At 45.4% G+C, this 18,166-nt stretch overlaps 2 protein-coding genes and 1 non-coding gene across 4 annotated transcripts in view; 2 read left to right on the top strand and 1 right to left on the bottom strand.

Moving 5' to 3' along the window:
* The first annotated feature begins 317 nt into the window (after positions 1-317).
* LOC131913955 (small Cajal body-specific RNA 2) lies at positions 318-732 on the top strand. Its single transcript, XR_009380024.1, has one exon. It is a non-coding gene; the product is annotated as a small Cajal body-specific RNA 2 (non-coding RNA).
* A 7,921-nt stretch (positions 733-8,653) lies between these two features.
* Positions 8,654-16,906, bottom strand: Cfap276 (cilia and flagella associated protein 276). The gene is made up of 5 exons (XM_059266099.1): positions 16,003-16,906; positions 10,799-10,915; positions 9,879-9,994; positions 9,215-9,342; positions 8,654-8,803 (listed from the first exon to the last, which is right to left on the bottom strand). Exons 1-5 carry the CDS (start codon positions 16,081-16,083, stop codon positions 8,733-8,735), a joined length of 513 nt encoding a protein of 170 aa, XP_059122082.1. The 5' UTR covers positions 16,084-16,906; the 3' UTR covers positions 8,654-8,732.
* Positions 16,287-18,166, top strand: part of Elapor1 (endosome-lysosome associated apoptosis and autophagy regulator 1) — an 87,405-nt gene continuing 85,525 nt past the window's right edge. For both annotated transcript variants that reach the window (XM_059266097.1, XM_059266098.1), the window contains exon 1: positions 16,287-17,338. In XM_059266097.1, coding sequence (XP_059122080.1) covers positions 17,186-17,338 — 153 coding nt within the window. In that variant the 5' untranslated portion in view covers positions 16,287-17,185. The remainder of the gene's footprint in view (positions 17,339-18,166) is intronic.

Below are 18,166 nucleotides of genomic sequence, written 5' to 3'. Positions count from 1 at the left end.
TATAAACATTTACATTTTATATAAACTGATACATAGTAGAGGCTCTCTGCCTGCCTGTAATCGCAGCACCCAGAGGCTGAAGCGGAAGGATCTTGAGTTGGACACCAGGTTGAGGCACTTAGACTTTTAAACAAAACACAACAAAACCCAATTCTGTTTATGGAAATCGGTCCTTTTGTTCTGGGACCTCCCAGCCACACGGAAGCAGTAGAGAGTGCTCTGGGTAAACTTGGTGTGCGGAAGCCGCCTGACCACTCTGTGGTTCCTCCCAGAATCCTTTGGGACGGAGTGTTTAAAAGAGGGTGCAACTTCCGCTTCCTCGCGAGTGGGAGCGAGGCCGGGGTCAAGGACGGAGCTGCTTGCTGTGGTGCTGCGTGCGTGGTGCGCGTGGGCTGAGTGTGAGTGTGGATGTGAGAGTGTATGTGCGTGCCTGGGGCGTGCGAGGCGAGTGTGTGTGTCCGCCCCGCGCCCCTCCCCCGCCTACACCTTGATCTTATTTGATCGGGTCGTGACCCCCGCCCCGCCGGGCCGACCCGAAATGAAAAGCAGCCCTCCTGCGAAGCCCCCTCCGCGGGGCGCTGTGCAGCGAGGCCTCCTGGGCGGTGGCAGTGCCGCGGTTCCCGAGGTCTCGGGATCGGTCCTGCGGGCCCGGCGCTCAGAAGTGATGAATTGATCAGATAGACGAGGCCGGGTCTGTCCCGGCCGCTGATTACCGAGGCGATTCTGATCTGAGCCCGACCCCAGGACCCGGCCGCCTAGCCCGAGCTCTGGGGCCTCGTCTGCTGACGCGCAGAGACCCAGGGTGAAAGCGCCCAGAGCAGACGTGAAGCCGCCGCCTGCCGGTGGAGGCCTTTGTTCCCGCTGCGGTTTTCCACCCCCCCTCTGTTTAGGCTGGGCTTGCTTGGTGATTTCTTTGTATCAACTGCGTTTCACCTAGGGCTAGAAGGCACTATGCACTGTTCAGCCTCTGCTGAGGAATGTGTCCTTTAGAGGACATAAACTTAAAAACTGCAGGATCCAGGGACTTGGTCCATATAGTGAACTAGAATGGGATGTGTAAGATTCAAGGCTTATGGGTGGATGTTGTGTTTTGTATTAAGACAAAGTCTCTTATCTTTGTTTTTCAGGCTTGTGAACTTGGTTTGTAGCTGAGGAGGATCTTGAATTTCTCAACTGCCTACCTCCACCTCCCGGGCTCAGAGTACAGCCACTTTGCTAACACATTGAGCTAAAAGAAAAAAAAAAAATTTTATGTGTGTATCTTGAGATTATGGGTACTTACTTGGTTGTGTGTGTGGGCGCACATGTGCGGGTGCTTGTGAAGGCTTGAGGTTGACTTCAGGTCTTCCTCAGTCATCCCCCATTTCATTTTCTGAGGCAGATCCTCTCCCTTTATGAGGAGCTTTGTCTTAACTAGCCATTTGTACACACACACACACACACACACACACACACACACACACACACCCAGAATTATAGGTGCACCCACCGGCTTTTATATGGATTTCCAGACTATGATCTTCACGCTTGTGGCAGATACTTTATCCACTGAACCACTGCCCTAGCCCTAAAATAATTTTAATTGACATATACATTGTACTTATTTGGGGGTTACCAGTACATTTGCACATTGTGTAATGTCTACATTAGGGTAAGAGTACCTGTCTAAAATATCCTGTGTGTGTGTCTGTGTGTCTGTCTCACGTTTTACATATATAATACATTGTTGTTTTTTATCACCTCACCTTGTAATATAACATCAGAACTTATTTCTCCCGATGGATAGCAACTGGCCAACCCTTCCCCCATCTGTCCATCACATTCTCCCTGGCCTCTGCTCATCACTGTTGTACTATCAACCTGTAGGAGAGCAGCTTGATTACATTCCACAGGAGTAAGATCATCTGTGTATTTTTCTGTGCCCTTTGTTCAATGTTCCCCAGTTCCAGGTGTGTTGCACACCAGGATTCCATCCTTTCTTCATGGATGTATACTCTATTGTGCTGGCTAGTTTTGTGTCAACTTTACACAAGCTAGGGTCATCTGAGAGAAAGGAAACTCAAGCCAATCTTAGGGAGGCGTTTTTTTTTTTTTTGAACAGGGTTTCTCTGTGTGGCTTTGGAGCCTGTCCTGGATCTCGCTCTGTAGACCAGGCTGGCCTCGAACCCACAGAGATCCGCCTGCCTCTGCCTCTTGAGTGCTGGGATTAAAGGTGTGCACCACCACTGCCTGGCTCAATTGGGCATATTCTTGATCAGTGATGGATGGGGAGGGCCCACAATGCCCACCCTATTGTGGATGGGACACCTTAGGACTGGTGGTCCTGGGTTCTATAAGAAAGCAGGCTGAGTAAGCTATGAGAAGCAAGCCAGTAAACAGCACCCTCCATGGCCTCTGCATCAGCTCCTGCCTCTGGGTTCCTGCCCTGTTTGAAGTCCTGTATTAACTTCTTTCAGTGATGGACTACCATGTGGAAGTGTAAACCAATTAAACCCTTTCCTCCCCAAGTTACTTTGGCTGTGGTGATTCATCAAACCAATAGAAATCCTAAGACAGTTGTGTATATATAATACATTTTTTTGTTTGTTTTGTTTTTCGAGACAGGATTTCTCTGTAGTTTTGGTGCCAGTCCTGGATCTCGCTCTGTAGACCAGGCTGGCCTCGAACTTACAGAGATCCGCCTGGCTCTGCCTCCTGAGTGCTGGGATTAAAGGTGTGTGCCACGGCCGCCCAGCCATATAATAAATTTTCTGCATCACACTTGCAAACATCTTACCGCTGAACTATTCCTTTTTATTTTTAATTGTGCTTGTATGTGTGCACAAGTGCTCGTGGGCATGTGAAGGCCAGAGGATAGCTGTGGAAGTCATTTCTCCCCAGCATGCAGGCTCCAGGGACCAAGCTTAGGCTGCCAGGCTTGGCAGCAAGAACTGTCACCCACTGAGCCAACTCAGCCCATGTATGATGTCATCATTTATTCACTGATGGGCATTCAAGTTAATTCCATTTCTTAGCTATTGTGAATACTGCTGCCATAAACATAAGACTATGGGAGTGCAGATACCTCCTCAAAATACTGATTTCACTTTCATTGATGCATAACAAGTAGATGCAACACTTGCTGGGTAGATCCTATGGTTTGGTTTGGTTTTGAGACAAGATCTCTGCTGCAGGGCTGAAGCAGTCCTGTCCTGGCATCCCAAGAGTAGCTAGGTCTACAAGCATGCCTCCAGTCCTAGCTGGTAGTTGTATTCTTTCTTTTTTTATATTTTTTGAAGCGAATCTATTACAGTCCTGGCTGTTCTGCAACTTACTACGTAGACCAAGCTGGCCTTGAACTTGGAGATGAGCCCAACTCTGCCTCCCAAGGGATGGGATTAAAGGTGTATACCGCCAAATGATCTGATTACAAGCATGCACATTTACCCACCTAGTTTTTATTGAGTATTGGGAAAATCCAGGGTTTTATGCATGCTGGACAAAGCACTCTACCAACTGAGCTATGTCCCAGACCTTTTACCAGCACTTGCGACCTATGTTGTCTCAATCCCATCCTAACTACAGTGGGATGATACAGTGGGATGATAAGTGGACTTGATTTGCACCTCTAAGATGGTTAGTGATATCAATCTTCCATATACCCATTGGCCAATTGCATGTTACCCTATTACTGCTTTCTATTGCTGTGATAAATTACTCCTTTCTACTGCTGTGATAAACACCATGACCCAAAGCAGCTTGGGGAGGAGAGGGTTTATCTTATACTTCCGAATCACAGTACATCACTGAGGGAAGTCACAGCCAGAGCTCAGGCAGAAACCTGAAGGTAGGAACTTAAGTAGAGGCCATTGAAGGAGTGCTGTCTCCTAGCTTATTGTCCAGGCACACATTCAGCCACCTTCCTTCGACCTCCCAGGACCACCTGCCCAGAGGGGGCACTGCCTGCAATAGGCTGTGCCTTCCCATATCAATAACCAAGAAAATGCCCTACGGGTCAGGCATGGTGGCCCATGCTTTTAATCCCACTCTTAGGAGGCAGAGTTAGGTGGATCCCTTTGATTTCGAGGCCGGCCAGGTCTACACAGCAAGTTCCAGGACAGTCAGAGTTACATGATGGAGACCTGTCTCAAAAAAATAAAAAAATAAGAATAAAATACCCTACAGACTTATCTACAGGCCAATCCAATGGAAGCATTTTCTCAGTAGAGGTTCCGTCTTTCTAAATGATTCTAGTTTATGTCAAGTTGAGGAGAAATTAAGGGGCACATAGAGGTTTGTTTAATTTTTAAACAGGGTCTCATTCTGTAGCCCTGGCCTAGAACTCACAGAAGTCTGGCTGCCTCTTTCTCCTGAGTGCTGGGGTTGAAGTTGGGTACTACTGCATTGGCTCCCATGGGATTTCTTAGCAGCTTTCTTTGCTGAGCGTCAGTTGGCTGCATGTGGAGGCTTTATTTCTAGGCTTTTTATTCTGCCCCATTGGTCTAGGTATCTTTATGCCAATCCATGCTGTTTCTATGGATACCTTTATAGTGTGCTTTTTTTTTTTTTTTTTTTTTTTTTAAGACAGCGTTTCTCTTTCTCTGTGTAGTTTTGGTGCCTGTTCTGGATCTCGCTCTGTAGACCAGGCTGGCCTCGAACTCAAAGGGATCCACCTAACTCTGCCTCCTGAGTGCTGGGATTAAAGGCGTGGGCCTCTACCACTCAACTATAGTGTATTTTTTGTTTTGCTTTGTTTTTGTTTTTTTTGTTTTTTGAGACAGGGTTTCTCTGTGTAGTTTTGGTGATTGTCCTGGATCTCGCGCTGTAGACCAGGCTGGCCTTGAACTCACAGAGATCCGCCTGCCTCTGCCTCCCGAGTGCTGGGATTAAAGGTGTGCACCACCACTGCCCCGCTAGTGTATTCTTAAGAGAGGTACCATAAGCTCAAGATTTGGCTATCGAGGATGTGAGTGCATGTGTGCAGGCCCATATATGGGTGCATGTGCACATATATGTGGTGGCCAGAAGCACTGTCCACTTTTTTTTTTTTTTTTTGAGACAGGTTAGGTTCTCTGTGTAGTCCTGGCTATCCTGGAACTCACTCTGTAGACCAGGCCTCAAACTCAGTGATCCACCTGCCTCTGCCTTCCAAGTCTTGGAATTAGAGGCATGCGCCACCACAACCTGACTTCTTTTGTTTAAAATTTATTTTTATGTGTATGAGTGTTTTGCCTGTATGTATGTCTGTGTATCACATGTATGCATGGTGTCCATGGAGTCCAGGAGAGGGTGTCAGATACCCAGGAACTGGAGTTACAACTCTTAGCTGCCATGTGGGGCCTGGGAATCAAGCCCTGGTCCTCTCTATAAGAACAGCCACTTGCTCTTAACCACTGAACCATCTCTCCAGCTCTCCCTCCCCAGCTTTCTGAATGTGAGTTCTGGGGATTGAACTCAGGTCCTTGATTTTGTAAGGCAGTTTGCTCCTGAGACATCTCATCCTTACTTGGAGTTTTTGTAGTTACATATGAATCATAGCCTTGTCTTTCCTAGGTCTGTGAAGAACGTTATTAGTGTTTTTTTGTTTTTGTTTTTGTTTTTTGTTTTTTTTCGAGACAGGGTTTCTCTGTGTAGCTTTGCGCCTTTCCTGGATCTCGCTCTGTAGACCAGGCTGGCCTTCAACTCACAGAGATCCGCCTGCCTCTGCCTCCCGAGTGCTGGGATTAAAGGCATGCGCCACCACTGCCCGGCTGTTATTAGTGTTTTGAATGGGATTATGTTGACTCTGCAGAATGCTTGGACATTTTAACTGTTGAATCTTCCAATGCATGAACACAAGATGTGTGTGTGTGTGTGTGTGTGTCCTTTGCAATTTCTCTCAGTGTTTATAGTTTTCGTTGTAGAGATCATTCATATCATGGTTTAAATTTATCACAAATAGGATTGCTTTCTTGATTTCTTGTTTACATAATTTCCTAATGGTACACAGCATTGCTATGGTTGTTTGTTTGTTTTTTCCTGTAATGAGGATTGAACATGCCTTGTACATGCTAGGTAATTATTCTATCAATGAACTATATCCCTTACTCCTTTTATTTGAGATAAGATCTCATTAAATTTCCCAGGCTAGCCCAAACTCATTCTATAACCCAGGAAAGCCTTGGAATTATAATTCTTCTGCCTCAACCTCCCGAGTGGCTGGGATTACAGGCTTGGATGTTGATTTTTATCCTGAAACTGTATTGAACTTACTAGCACTAATAGATTTTGGTGAAATTTTTAGGGCTATCTACCTGTAAGACCATGCCATCTGTACCAATGATAGTTGGATTTCCTCCCCTCCAGTTCAGATGCTCTTCATTCCTCCTGGCTTTCTCTGACTAGGACTTCAGCATCATTCTGAATACAAGTCCCAGATCTCAGAGGGAAAGCTTTCACCTGTCTCCCATTCAGTAACATGCTGGCTGTAGGCTTGTTATATATGGACTTAATGTTGGGGTCATGACCACCTACACCTGATCTCTTTTGTTTTTATCCTGGAAGGATGCTGGATTTTAACAATAACTTTTTCCATTTGATGAGACAATCATATGGGTTTTATCTTTCAGTCTGTTGATGTGCTGTATCATGTTTATTGTTTTCTACATATTGACCTATCATCCTTGGCATGAATCTCATTTGATCGCAGTAACAATCCTTTTAATGTGCTGTTGTGTCTGGTTAGTATCTGGTTGAGCTTTGCATTTTTGTTTGTTTTTAATCACTGTTCTTTTGCTATAAAGAGAGACCAAGTCAACTTTTTAAAGAAATCTTTTCATTGGAATATTGCTTACAGTTTCAGAGGGTGAGTCCACGACCATCATGGCAGGGAGCATGGCAGCAGGCAGGCAGGCATGGTGCAGCAGTATGGCTGAGAGCTTACATCAGATCCGTAAGTTAGAGGCAGACAGAGACATGAGACTGGGCCTGGCGTGGGCTTTTGAAACCTCAAAGCCCAACCCCAGGGGCACACCTTCTTCAACAAGGCCAGACTTCCTAATGCTTTCAAAACAGTCCACCCCAACTGGGAAACATTCAAATATATGACCCTAGCCAGGGGAGGTGATACACACCTTCCACCCCATCCCATCTTCTTCAAACCACCATAACATTCCTTACAGATAGAAACCTTATTTTTTCCTTTTAAAAAATGTGTGTGTTTTAGCGTGTTAAGTTGTGTGAGTGTGTTCGTGTATGAGTATATAAATGTATGTGTGTTTTATCTGGTATCAGGCTAATGCTGCCCTGAAAAATGAAATTGTAAGAATTCCTTCTTGTTCAAATTTTCAGAATGTTAAGATTTTATTTTATTTGAGACAGAGCATCATACCAGAGATATCTCAGGCTATATAGCCAAGGATGACCATAAATTCCTGATATTCCTTCTTCAGCCTCCCAAGTACAGAAACTTCATATCTGAGGAGACTTAGAAGGTTTGAATATAAAGGAAATATGGTAGTTCCTGAAAGAACTCCCCTTTGTGTTTGAATTATAAATGAAGCAATAATGTCAGATTTAGTTAGAAATGGAACTTTATAGTACACTAATTTTTTTTGTTTATTTAAAACACTTTTTGAGACAGTGTCTATGTAGCCCAGGCTGGCCTTGAACTAGCAATTCCTCTGTCTCTACCTGCTGAGTGCTGGGATTATAGGCACATACCACTGTACATATCACATAGGGCAATATTCAAAAGGTCATTGGGTCATTTTTTGCCCAATCTTTTTGTGACAACAGGTTCTTATGAGTGACTTGTATTGTGTATGTGTGTGTGTGTGTGTATGTGCATATTTGTGTAGATTCATATGCCTCTGTGTGTGAACCTGTGAGACCAGAGGCTGAAGTTGGGTGTCTTCCTCTGTCTCCTGTGTGCCTATGTGTTTGTTTGTTTATTTATTTGAGACAGGGTCTCTGACAGGACCAGGAATTCAGTTGATTCAGCCGGACTGGCTGCCTAGCAAGCCCCTCGGACCTGCCTTTCTCGCCCACCATTGCTCCACAGCACTGGAGTTGTAGACGCGTTCTGGGGATCCAAACCTCAGGTCCTTCTCACGCCTGCACAGCAAGCAGTTTATCCACTGAGCCGTGTCCCCAGCCCCGTGACTTGTAAGATTAGAAACCATGTTAACGCATCAAATTTTAGGGACCTTGAAATTCCAGCATCAAGTGTTTGAACAATGCTTATGAGAACTGGCCATATATCGCCACAGGCAAAGTTAACACAGAAAAAGAGTTGACTTCCAGGCAGTAGAGAGGCAGAAACTAGAGGATGGCAAGGAGCAGGACCAGGGGAAAGCAGATGACTAAACTCAAGAGGTCTAAAATCTGTTCATGCGACTTTAGCAGGTAGCTATGTGGTGCATTTAGTATTGTAGTGATAACTTGCTCATTAAGAGAACAGGCCATGTCTACTTCCTGTTTCCCTGACACTTAGAGCAGATGCTACTAATGTGGCTCTGGGTGGCTGTGACTTTACAAACTTGTAAACTAAATACTAGTGTCCTTTCCAAACCAGTGTTCTGTCCTAAATCCTCCGGGCACAATGACTTTCCAAGTTGCAACAGGATTTGATTCTAGAATCGGGGGTTTCTTTTAAGAGCGGTGAAAAGTGCCATGGGCAGCAGACACTTCAGGCTTCATCTTGAACAAACCTATTTAATGAAGAAGGGGCAGCCGGACGTCCCACCATGATGAAATTAACCCAGTTCTCACCACTAGGTGGAGAAGAAACCACCATCATTTTTTCGGGAGTAACCTCCATTAGTGGCTGCCGTGTGAGGAGACACTGTGTAGAAAAGGGAATGGGGTGAGCTGGAATTTCAGACCCTTTGCCCCCCACCCCCTTTTTTAATCCTTTAATCAAATGCATTTATTGGTACCGTGAGAAGATTCTTGTAAAGACAGGAAATTGGCATATGATGGACTGATGGAAGTTAACTACGATCTTCATTCCCAGATTCATGGCCTATGCCTGCCCTGTTCAAAATGTCACCTAGACAAAATCTGAAAAGCTGAACTCCCTAGTTCTATTATCAGCATGTCCCTTAGGAGTGTTCTAGTAGATGACAACTTAATCACCAATTCCCATCCTCTGTGGTCTCCGATCCTCCTGCCAGCCAGTCACTCCGAGCCTGGTCCCTGGAGGTTCAGTGGCACAGGAGCACCCCCACATGCCACCCTGTCTTCTAACCCTCACCTATGGATCCCTGGATGCTGTGGATGGATTCTTTCTTAGGGTTGATCCAGTGTCTGATGATGTTAGCCCGGGAAGTGATGGGGGCTGCAGGAGAGTGGAAACATTCTCCAGGAAACTGGATCTTGCTTCTGGAAAACAGTGAGAGGAGAACAGCCAGAAAGAAAACAGGAGAGGGGAGATAATATCATAAGATTTCAAGTCCAAGGCCCTGTGTACCTTCTGGAATTATCTTCTTCTTTCTTTTTTTTTCTTTTTTTTTTTTTTTTTGGAGCTGAGGATCGAACCCAGGGCTTTGTGCTTGCTAGGCAAGCGCTCTACCACTGAGCTAAATCCCCAACCACCTTCTGGAATTATCAAAGCATTTGTTTGTTTATTCAGATGGACCTAACTGGATAGATGAACTATCCAGATGAGGATTTCTGCTCATTTTAGAAAATGAAATACAGAAATGAGGCCTAAGGATGTTGCTTGGTGGCACAGCACTTGCCTGGCATGCATGATATCCTAAGTTTGATCCCCAGCACATTTAAGCCAAAGACAAAAACAAACTATTCTGCCCATAAAACCCCAACTACGTACTTGTTCGTATTGCCACATGTCATTTTGGCTTATGTCATTGATGATAGCATCCTTAGGGTGGAGAGGCTCTGCCTTCAGCACTTACCCATGCTTATCCTGAATGGTCTCCTGGTGCAACAGTATCTCAGTTTTGTTCTTGAATGCCCCAGTGTGGTGGTCATACAAGGCTGCTAAGCGGAAATCCAGATCATCCTTTGGCATCTACAGAGGAATCAGTCCTCCGACAGTTAACTTGGCTGTTTTGTGCCTTAACCCTAGTCAGATTGCATCCAAAAGAGCAGAAACTCACCAGCACCTAACACTATGTTGTGCATGATGGTGACTTCGTAACTCTTGTCCACAGGAATGATCTCCTGGGGTTAGGCTAAGAGTGGTAAGCTCACTGGTGACATGGAAAAATGGTCTTTGGGTTTGACAAACCTTATCTCATTTATGGTTATATTCTTTTTGTTTGTGTTTGTTTTCATTTTTCAAGACAGGGTTTCTCTATGTAGCCCTGGCTATCCTAAAACTAACTCTGTAGACCAGGCTGGCCTCGAACTCAAGAGAGATTGCCCCTGCCTCTGCCTCCCAAGTGCTGGGACTAAAGGTGTGCGTCACTACCACTACCCAGTTCAACCTTTGATTTACTACAGTGTGTGAGAAGAAATTTGATAAAAATGATTTGGAGCAAGCCTTGTGACTTAATAGGTTGGTTTTGTGTTTGGTAAGATCTTGAATTGGAACAAAAGGAAAGATGCTGAGGCATTTCAGACTACCTTAGAAAAGGATATTAATGCCAAGTGTGCTGGCATATGCCCGTGATCCCAGTACTCAGGAGGCTGAGACAGGAAGATTGAGAGTTCTGGGCCAGTTTGGGCTAAATACTAAGTTTGGGGTCAGCTTTGGCTATGTCGCAAGGTTCTAGCTGAAAAAAAAATCAATTAATTAATTAAAATAAAATAGAAGATATTTTTTGAGCCCGAAATGGATACAAAAAAGAAGTAGTATTTCAGTGCTATGTACCTTGGGATCAAAAAAGCAGGCATCTCGCCTCATGGAGGTAAATGTGGGAGTTGAGTTGAGCCGACTCCAGGGTTCCTGCTGCTGAGCAAGGTGAGTTGGGTTCTTAAACGATGATTTCTGCAAAAGAGAAAAAACATGCAGGACTTGGTTACAGGAGGCCTTGCTGATGCAGCATGGGTCACATTCATCACCGTGCTTCATCCCATTTTACCTGAATCTCAGAAGGACAGCCACAAAGAGGAGTGATAACAGGGGCAGGCCTCCCTAAGCATTCTGAGTGAGAAATGACCGAAATGGGCTGGGGAAACAGGAGAAGCTGGCGGATCAGGATACTGAGAGGAGAGGAGAGGGTCGAGGACCAGATCAGAAAGATGATATGTTCATGTTTAGAAGCCCCAGGTTTGGAGAAAAGAGGAAACTAATAATTAACAGAAAACTGGAAGAGTATGGCTTGCTGGAGAGCTGGAAACAATTGAGATAGATCAAGTTGTCCACATGCAGAAGTAGTTGAAGCCTGCAGAAAAAGAGCCTGACCAGAAGGGTCTATGGGGACAGTATCTTCACTCTGGCAATGGCAGACAAAGTCAGAAAGTGTGGTGTCTAGGTGAGAAAAAGACTGTTCAAGACAGGATAAGTCATGGAAAAGAATGTCAGAAAGAGCTCAGTGAACACTGCTCAGTTCTATAAACACCCCAGACATAAGTGAGAAAAGCACAGAGTTAGTGTTTCTTGTGTATGAAACTGACCATTTTCACCACCGTATCCTCAGTTCCAAGCATGCTGACCTAATACACATAAAACTATGCCCTGATCAAACCAATGACTGATTCTAGTAAGCACTACCATCTAGCCTCCTCTCCCTCCATGTAGCAAAGTACTGTGTGACTCAACTCAGTTCAATCTTCGAAGGTTGAACAGTAGGATCAAGCAAATATGTAAAATATGTACACACAGTGCAAACATAGGTTCAGCTATCCCTGCTGCAGCCCTGAGCAGCTCGGCCACCTTCCTCAAAGGCCATACAAGACTCACCATCTCCTCGACTGGCACAAGGGGATTGCCTTTCACTAAGGTTGGGTGGCAGAGACAGGCGGATCTTTGTAAATTTGAGGCTAGCCTGGTCTACAGTACGAGTTCCAGGACAGCCAGGGCAACACAGAGAAACCTTGTCTTGAAAAAACCAAAAATAGAAAAGAAGAAGAAAAGAAGAAGAAGAAGAAGAAGAAGAAGAAGAAGAAGAAGAAGAAGAAGAAAAGAAAAGAAAAGAAAAGAAAAGAAAAGAAAAAAGAAAAAAAGAAGAGAAAGAAAACCAACTGTCAAGTCACTGGGGCCAGCCTGCAGACCTCCTTCCTTTGGTCACAGGGAGAAGTCCTTCACTCAGAAGGAAGCGTCTCTGACCCAGCCCTTCCCTGTTCTTTGGACTTGTACCATTCCCCATGCCCTCATCTGGCCCAAACATCTCTACCATCCCTTTATCAAGGTATGTCTGCCACATTGTCACCGTCTCCACAGATCCACACTTCTGCAAGGGTCAACAGTTACTGTCTCCCCTTCTCCACCCTTCAAGTCTCCAACCCTTTGTAGTCTGGCCTCTTCTTCCAGTGCCCACTGAACCTGGCCTGGCTCTTGAGCAGCAATCTCTGTGGCTACTAGGAAGATCTTTGCTAGCCCTGACCTTATTTGATTCCTGAGATTTCTGGCATTGTAACTCTGAATCCCCACAAATACTTCTCCATCTTATGAGGCCAACTCCTTCTGGTTTAACTTTGGTCTCTGGCTATTACACCTTCTTTCTCAGCTTCTAATAATAAGTCTTTTCTCTGCTTCTAATAATGTTCCTTCTTGTTTTATTAGCTCCCAGACATATGTCTTCAATCCCAATCTCTCAAGCCTGCCTACCACAAAATCATTTAAAGATTTCACAGGCACCACAGAAACATTCACATGATTGATGCCAACATCTTTCTGCCCAAACCTGCTTCCTTTGGATGCTCTATCTCAGTGATGGTGCCAATTAAGCCCTCAGAAACTCAGGAGTCTATCTTATATTTATCCATTTTCTTTGGCCCATATTGAGTTATCAAATCCCACTGCCCTATCCCTTTCATCCTTCTCAAACATCCATCTTATTGCATGTCACTGCTGTGACTCTTCTTCAGATTGCTGCACCTGTTTCCAAGCTGAGCCATTTCTGCCTCACTCCATTGTACCCAGTCCACTTCTGTGTGTGATTTTTTAAGAGCCAGAAGAGCCTGTATTCATTGATCACCAATTCTGTGACAGTCTCTGTACATTAGCAAATACAATCTTTTATTATCAGCACATACTAACCATATAAAACAGATTTCATCATATTTTTTGTACCTCCATAAAATTCTGACCATATTTGTCCCCCATTATCCTCTCTTGTTCCTTTTCCAAACAGGCCCTCTCTATTTTCATGTCCCTTTTCCCTCTTGCTGTGTTGGGGATCAAACTCATGCTGGGCAAGCGTTCTACCACGCATCTACTCCAGTCTCATGTCTTTACTTTTAAACTAGATTATGCATATGTCACATCTGCCTTTCTGAATCTGCCTTGTCTCCCTTGTTATGTTGCACCCATCTCCCTGAAAATATAACTGTTCTTTATGACTGGATAGCACTTGGTTGTGTCTGTCTAGCACTATAGCCAGAAGCTTTTCTGCATCCTGCCTGGTCCCGCAGCCGCTTATAAAATAATCACTCAGAGGCTTATATTAATTATAAATGTTTGGCCGATGGTTCAGACTTATTACTAACTAGCTCTTACACTTAAATTAACTCATAATTCTTATCTACGTTTAGCCATGTGGCTTGGTACCTTTTCTCAAAATGACAATCTCATCTTGCTTCCTCTGTGTCTGGCTGGCAACTCTCTGACTCTGCCCTCCTTCTTCCCAGCATTCTCAGTTTGGCTTTCCTGCCTAACTTCCTGCCCAGCTACCAGTGAATCAGGTTTTTGTTTTGTTTTGTTTTTGTTTTTTGGTTTTTTGAGACAGGGTTTCTCTGTGTAGCTTTGTGCCTTTCCTGGAACTCTCTCTGTAGACCAGGCTGGCCTCGAACTCACAGAGATCCGCCTGGCTCTGCCTCCCGAGTGCTGGGATTAAAGGCATGCGCCACCACCGCCCGGCAGTGAATCAGTGTTTTATTAAACCAATTCAAGTGACAAATCTTTACAGTATACAAGAGCATTATCCCACAACACTTTCCCAAATACCCGGCAGCTGCTTCTTAAATAATTGACTCAGAGGCTTAATATTATTTAAGAAGGGGCTGCTGGGTATTTGGGAACAGGCAGGCAGGAGAGAAACTTCCACCTACATATCACAATTTCTTTATCCATTCATGTGGATAGTACCTAAGCTGGTTCTTCAACTTGGGTATTGTGAATATCAGTGTCATAGTAAATGTACATAGGCAACTATCTGTTGATTCAATTCCTTTAGGTATCTGGGAGTACCACAGCAAGCTGTCTTGAGACTCTAAATTTTGCTTTCGATATGACTACATTCTATTCACATAATAATCAAGGATATAACGAAAGTACATTTCTATCAACAAAGACATATTTACAACTAACTTGTGGAGCTGAGCACATGATACTCTAAAGACCAGTCCTATAAATGATAATGGCACCCCCCCCCCATTGATGAAGTTTACCCACATAGGCCACCAGCATATAATCTAGGCTGGTTTTGAACTTGCTATGTAGCTGAGGCTGTAGACCCTCCATTTTGCTTATACTCATTTAACACACGTTTTCTGAAAGACATGCACATAGCTGTGTGTGATTCCTAACATACACTGATCGTGACATTTCAGTGCTTGAAATCCCATGATTCCATTCCCAGCACCTCCAGGCTGATTTCTAGCCCGCTAACACAATGCTCACAACACTCAGCCACAAGGTCTGGTCTCTCACACCCATCACCCCGTGTCTTCTACTTCACATCAACATTTAGCTTGTCTGGATTTTCAGTTCCCCGGGCCACTCTCTCTCTCCTTCCCAGGCGTATGCACACCTACTGCTTCTTTTCCTGAGCATCTGATTTTTTTCTTTACACACACACACACACACACACACACACACACACACACACACACACCTTTCATCTGTCCCAGCTAACTCATCTAGACGCACTCACCTCTGAGAAACCCTCGTTCAACTTCCTATTCTCAGGACATTCCACCTGTGACTCCTTCACAATACATGTGCCACTGCGGGAAGCACATTTTTGTGTTTGTTTGCTTTTGTGTTTGGAAACAGGTTCTCATAGCTCAGGCAGGCTTAGAATTCCTGGTTCTCCTGCCTTGACCTCCCAAGTGCTGGGATTACAGGCATATGCTTGGCTTGTCTACGCATTTTTACTGATGTGCCTGTCTTCCTTACTAAGCTAACTGGACATTAACTATATCTAATTTTAGACTGTGTGCCCTCAGTGTTTAGCAGAGTGTCTGGCATATAAATAACAAATATTGACTGAGTATTTCGTATTGTTATCAAGCTCAGATTACCACTTAATTCACTTTATTGTGCACCTCTTCAAATATCCCAAATACTTATACTAGCATGGTTTGTATCTCCAGAGCACTGAACACAAATTAAACACACACATAGACAGATGCGTTCCTGCATCAACCAGAGGACAGAGGTATCGTCAAGGCTTGCTTGAAGTATGACCTGGCATCTTTCAGAGCATTCTTTTCTAGTTCACATCTCATTTGTCTTTGGAGTACAGATTTCAAGACAAGAAAAAAATGGTAGCTGGGCGGTGGTGGCGCACGCCTTTAATCCCAGCATTTGGGAGGCAGAGGCAGGTGGATCTCTGTGAGTTCGAGACCAGCCTGGGCTACCGAGTGAGTTCCAGGACAGGCTCCAAAGCTACACAAAGAAAAAGCAAAACAAACAAACAAAAAAGCCAAAAAAGAAAAAAAAATAGGTAACTTGGTGGAACCCAGCTTTCCTATCACTTATATTAGTCACTGCTTTGATAGACCTTACTCAACAGTAGAGTTCACTTCCCTCTGCTCAAAACCACTTCTGAAACGTTAGCAGACCCAAATAGCGGGCCAAGGAGACAGGCAGAAAACAGTTTTCTCTGGCATTTGGTGGTCTCACCAGAGTTAGGTTACCAGGAGTCTACTGGAAACCCCACTGGGAATTTGCCGAGGAAACTTCAGTACCTTAGAAGCCCGCAGACTGCCCAAGTGTGAGTCTTCTTCACTTAAGGTAGGGTGCGAGAAAGATTCCTGAGAGTGTGGCATACTTAAAGGCCCAAAGACGCTGGCTTAGTCCCAGGAGATTAGCGCAGCCGCAGCACGACCTCTCTCATACAGGATCCCCGGTCCCAATTGTTTGGAACGCCCAGTTTTTGGTTGCCAGGCAACTACCCCTCCATTTATGACAGAGATGTATTTCCTTCGAGAGATGCGCCACCTGGCGGTTCAACTCAGAAGGCTCCTTGGGGTTCTGTTGTGAATACCGAGGAGAGGAGACCTGGATGTGCTCTCTGGAGCCCTAGTTGGAAACCGCTGGCCTCCCAACGGCTTGGGAGTCCCGCAAAAGCTGACGAAAGAAGTCCTTTAGGATGACCCAGAGGTTTCCTTCTCACCCTCACCTAAAAGAAAGCTTCTCCGTTTTCAAAGCAATTAGAGTCCGAGAATATCAAAACCCCCAAGATCTCACGTGTCCTGATTGGAAAATTGTCGGTTAGGTCACTCTCCTTGCTGTTTAACTATGCAGACGTCAGGGTTGCTCATCGACCCGGCTGTAAAAACATGGATGGATTTGGCGGGGTGGAAGGATGGAAGTAGCTTTTGCAGTTAGTGCTGGGGCCACTCTAGGAGACGATCCCTCGAAGGTAGTGATGACGTATGTTTTCCCTTTATCATTTCACATGCCACGTTTACAAAATAAGAGATGATTAGAAATAACCTCTGGCCAGGAAGAGCAATAAGGGCGAAATGAACTGCTGCGGATGGTTGGAGGGTTCTTCTACCGCGTGCTTTACGTAAGCCTGTTGGGTTAGTTGCAAACCCTGGCGCGCGAACTCCCACGCCGCGCGCCAGCGGTGGCGGCTGCCATGGAGACCGGCAGGTGAGCGGCAGAGGCCCGCGTGGTCCCTGCCCCACCCGCGCTGAGCGAAGAGGATGCGGTTGTCAAGGCGACGTGGATAGGAGGAGGAAAGGACCGAGGGAGGAGGAAGGATGGGCGGCCTTGGCGTAGCCGCAGGGAGGTGACTGAAGCGAGTCCAGCCCCTTGCATCCTCCCCCTGTGTACCTCCCTCCTCTTTTTTTCCTCCTTCTGCCAGCATAAGCAGCTACCGCAGCACCTGAGCCGCTACAGCCGCTGGCTCAGGACAGCGCTATGGCTGAGCCTGGTCTCAACCCTCATCCCTCTGCCGGAGGCGGAGGAAGAACTGAAAGGCGCACATCTCGGCTTATGTGGCTGCTGCTCTGGGCTGGGACCACCGTCCAGGTGACCCTAGGAACCGGACCCGAGCTTCACGCCTGCAAAGAGGTACTGTCCACTCCACCCCCTTGACCTGATCTCACTTTGATCAAAAAAAGAGCTTAGCTCCAGATGGGGACCTTGGGGATCCAGGCAGAGTTTCAGGGGCCACGGAGTTCAAATTTCTCTAGGGATGAGAAGTAGGGGTTGGGGGGAGGGAAGCAGGTTGGCGTTGTCATGGGGGAGGCCAGCCCATTGGAGGACTCTTAAAATAGATCACCCTCACAAGCTCTCAGCTCTGGCTCAGCAAGTAAGGTCCGAAAGAGTCGTGCCCAGAAAGAAAGAGAACGAAGACTGGAGCTGCTTTCCAGATGGGGTGAAATTACCTAAAAAGTGGTCGATAACACTGAGAGGCCAAACAGAAAGAGGAGAGGGTAAGAGCAAAGTTGGGGAAAGGCAGGAGACGAGTCGGGAGCCTTGAGGATTGAGGGTGAGAGGCTCGGGAGAGCGCCTTCTGGTGTTAACACCCAATTGCCCTCCAGTTGCCGACAGTGGTCCTGCTCTTCCTGTTCCGCTGCACACTTTGCTCAGTGTTCGGCATGTCCCACCTTTGAGTTCTTTAACGTGTTTTCTCCCACTCTCTCTTCTGAACTTCTATTAACATATGCCATAAGTCTTTTTCAAGGTGTCTCTAAAACGTTAGCAAATAATTCAGACAGTAGGTAGTGTATGTCTTCTAACAACAAAAAAAAATTGCTTTTTTGAAAATTGTTTTTTTTGGGGGGGCATTTGACATTAGGAATAGCAAAATTCAATAGTTTCTGTATTAGTGAAATAATATTTGGTTTGTGCTCTAAGTGACTTAAAAACATATGGTAGAGGCAACAATAAAATATT

This window comes from Peromyscus eremicus, chromosome 6 (genome assembly GCF_949786415.1).
Source record: "Peromyscus eremicus chromosome 6, PerEre_H2_v1, whole genome shotgun sequence".
NCBI classification, from domain to species: Eukaryota; Metazoa; Chordata; class Mammalia; order Rodentia; family Cricetidae; genus Peromyscus; species Peromyscus eremicus.
This window is presented reverse-complemented; position numbering and strand designations above follow the sequence as displayed.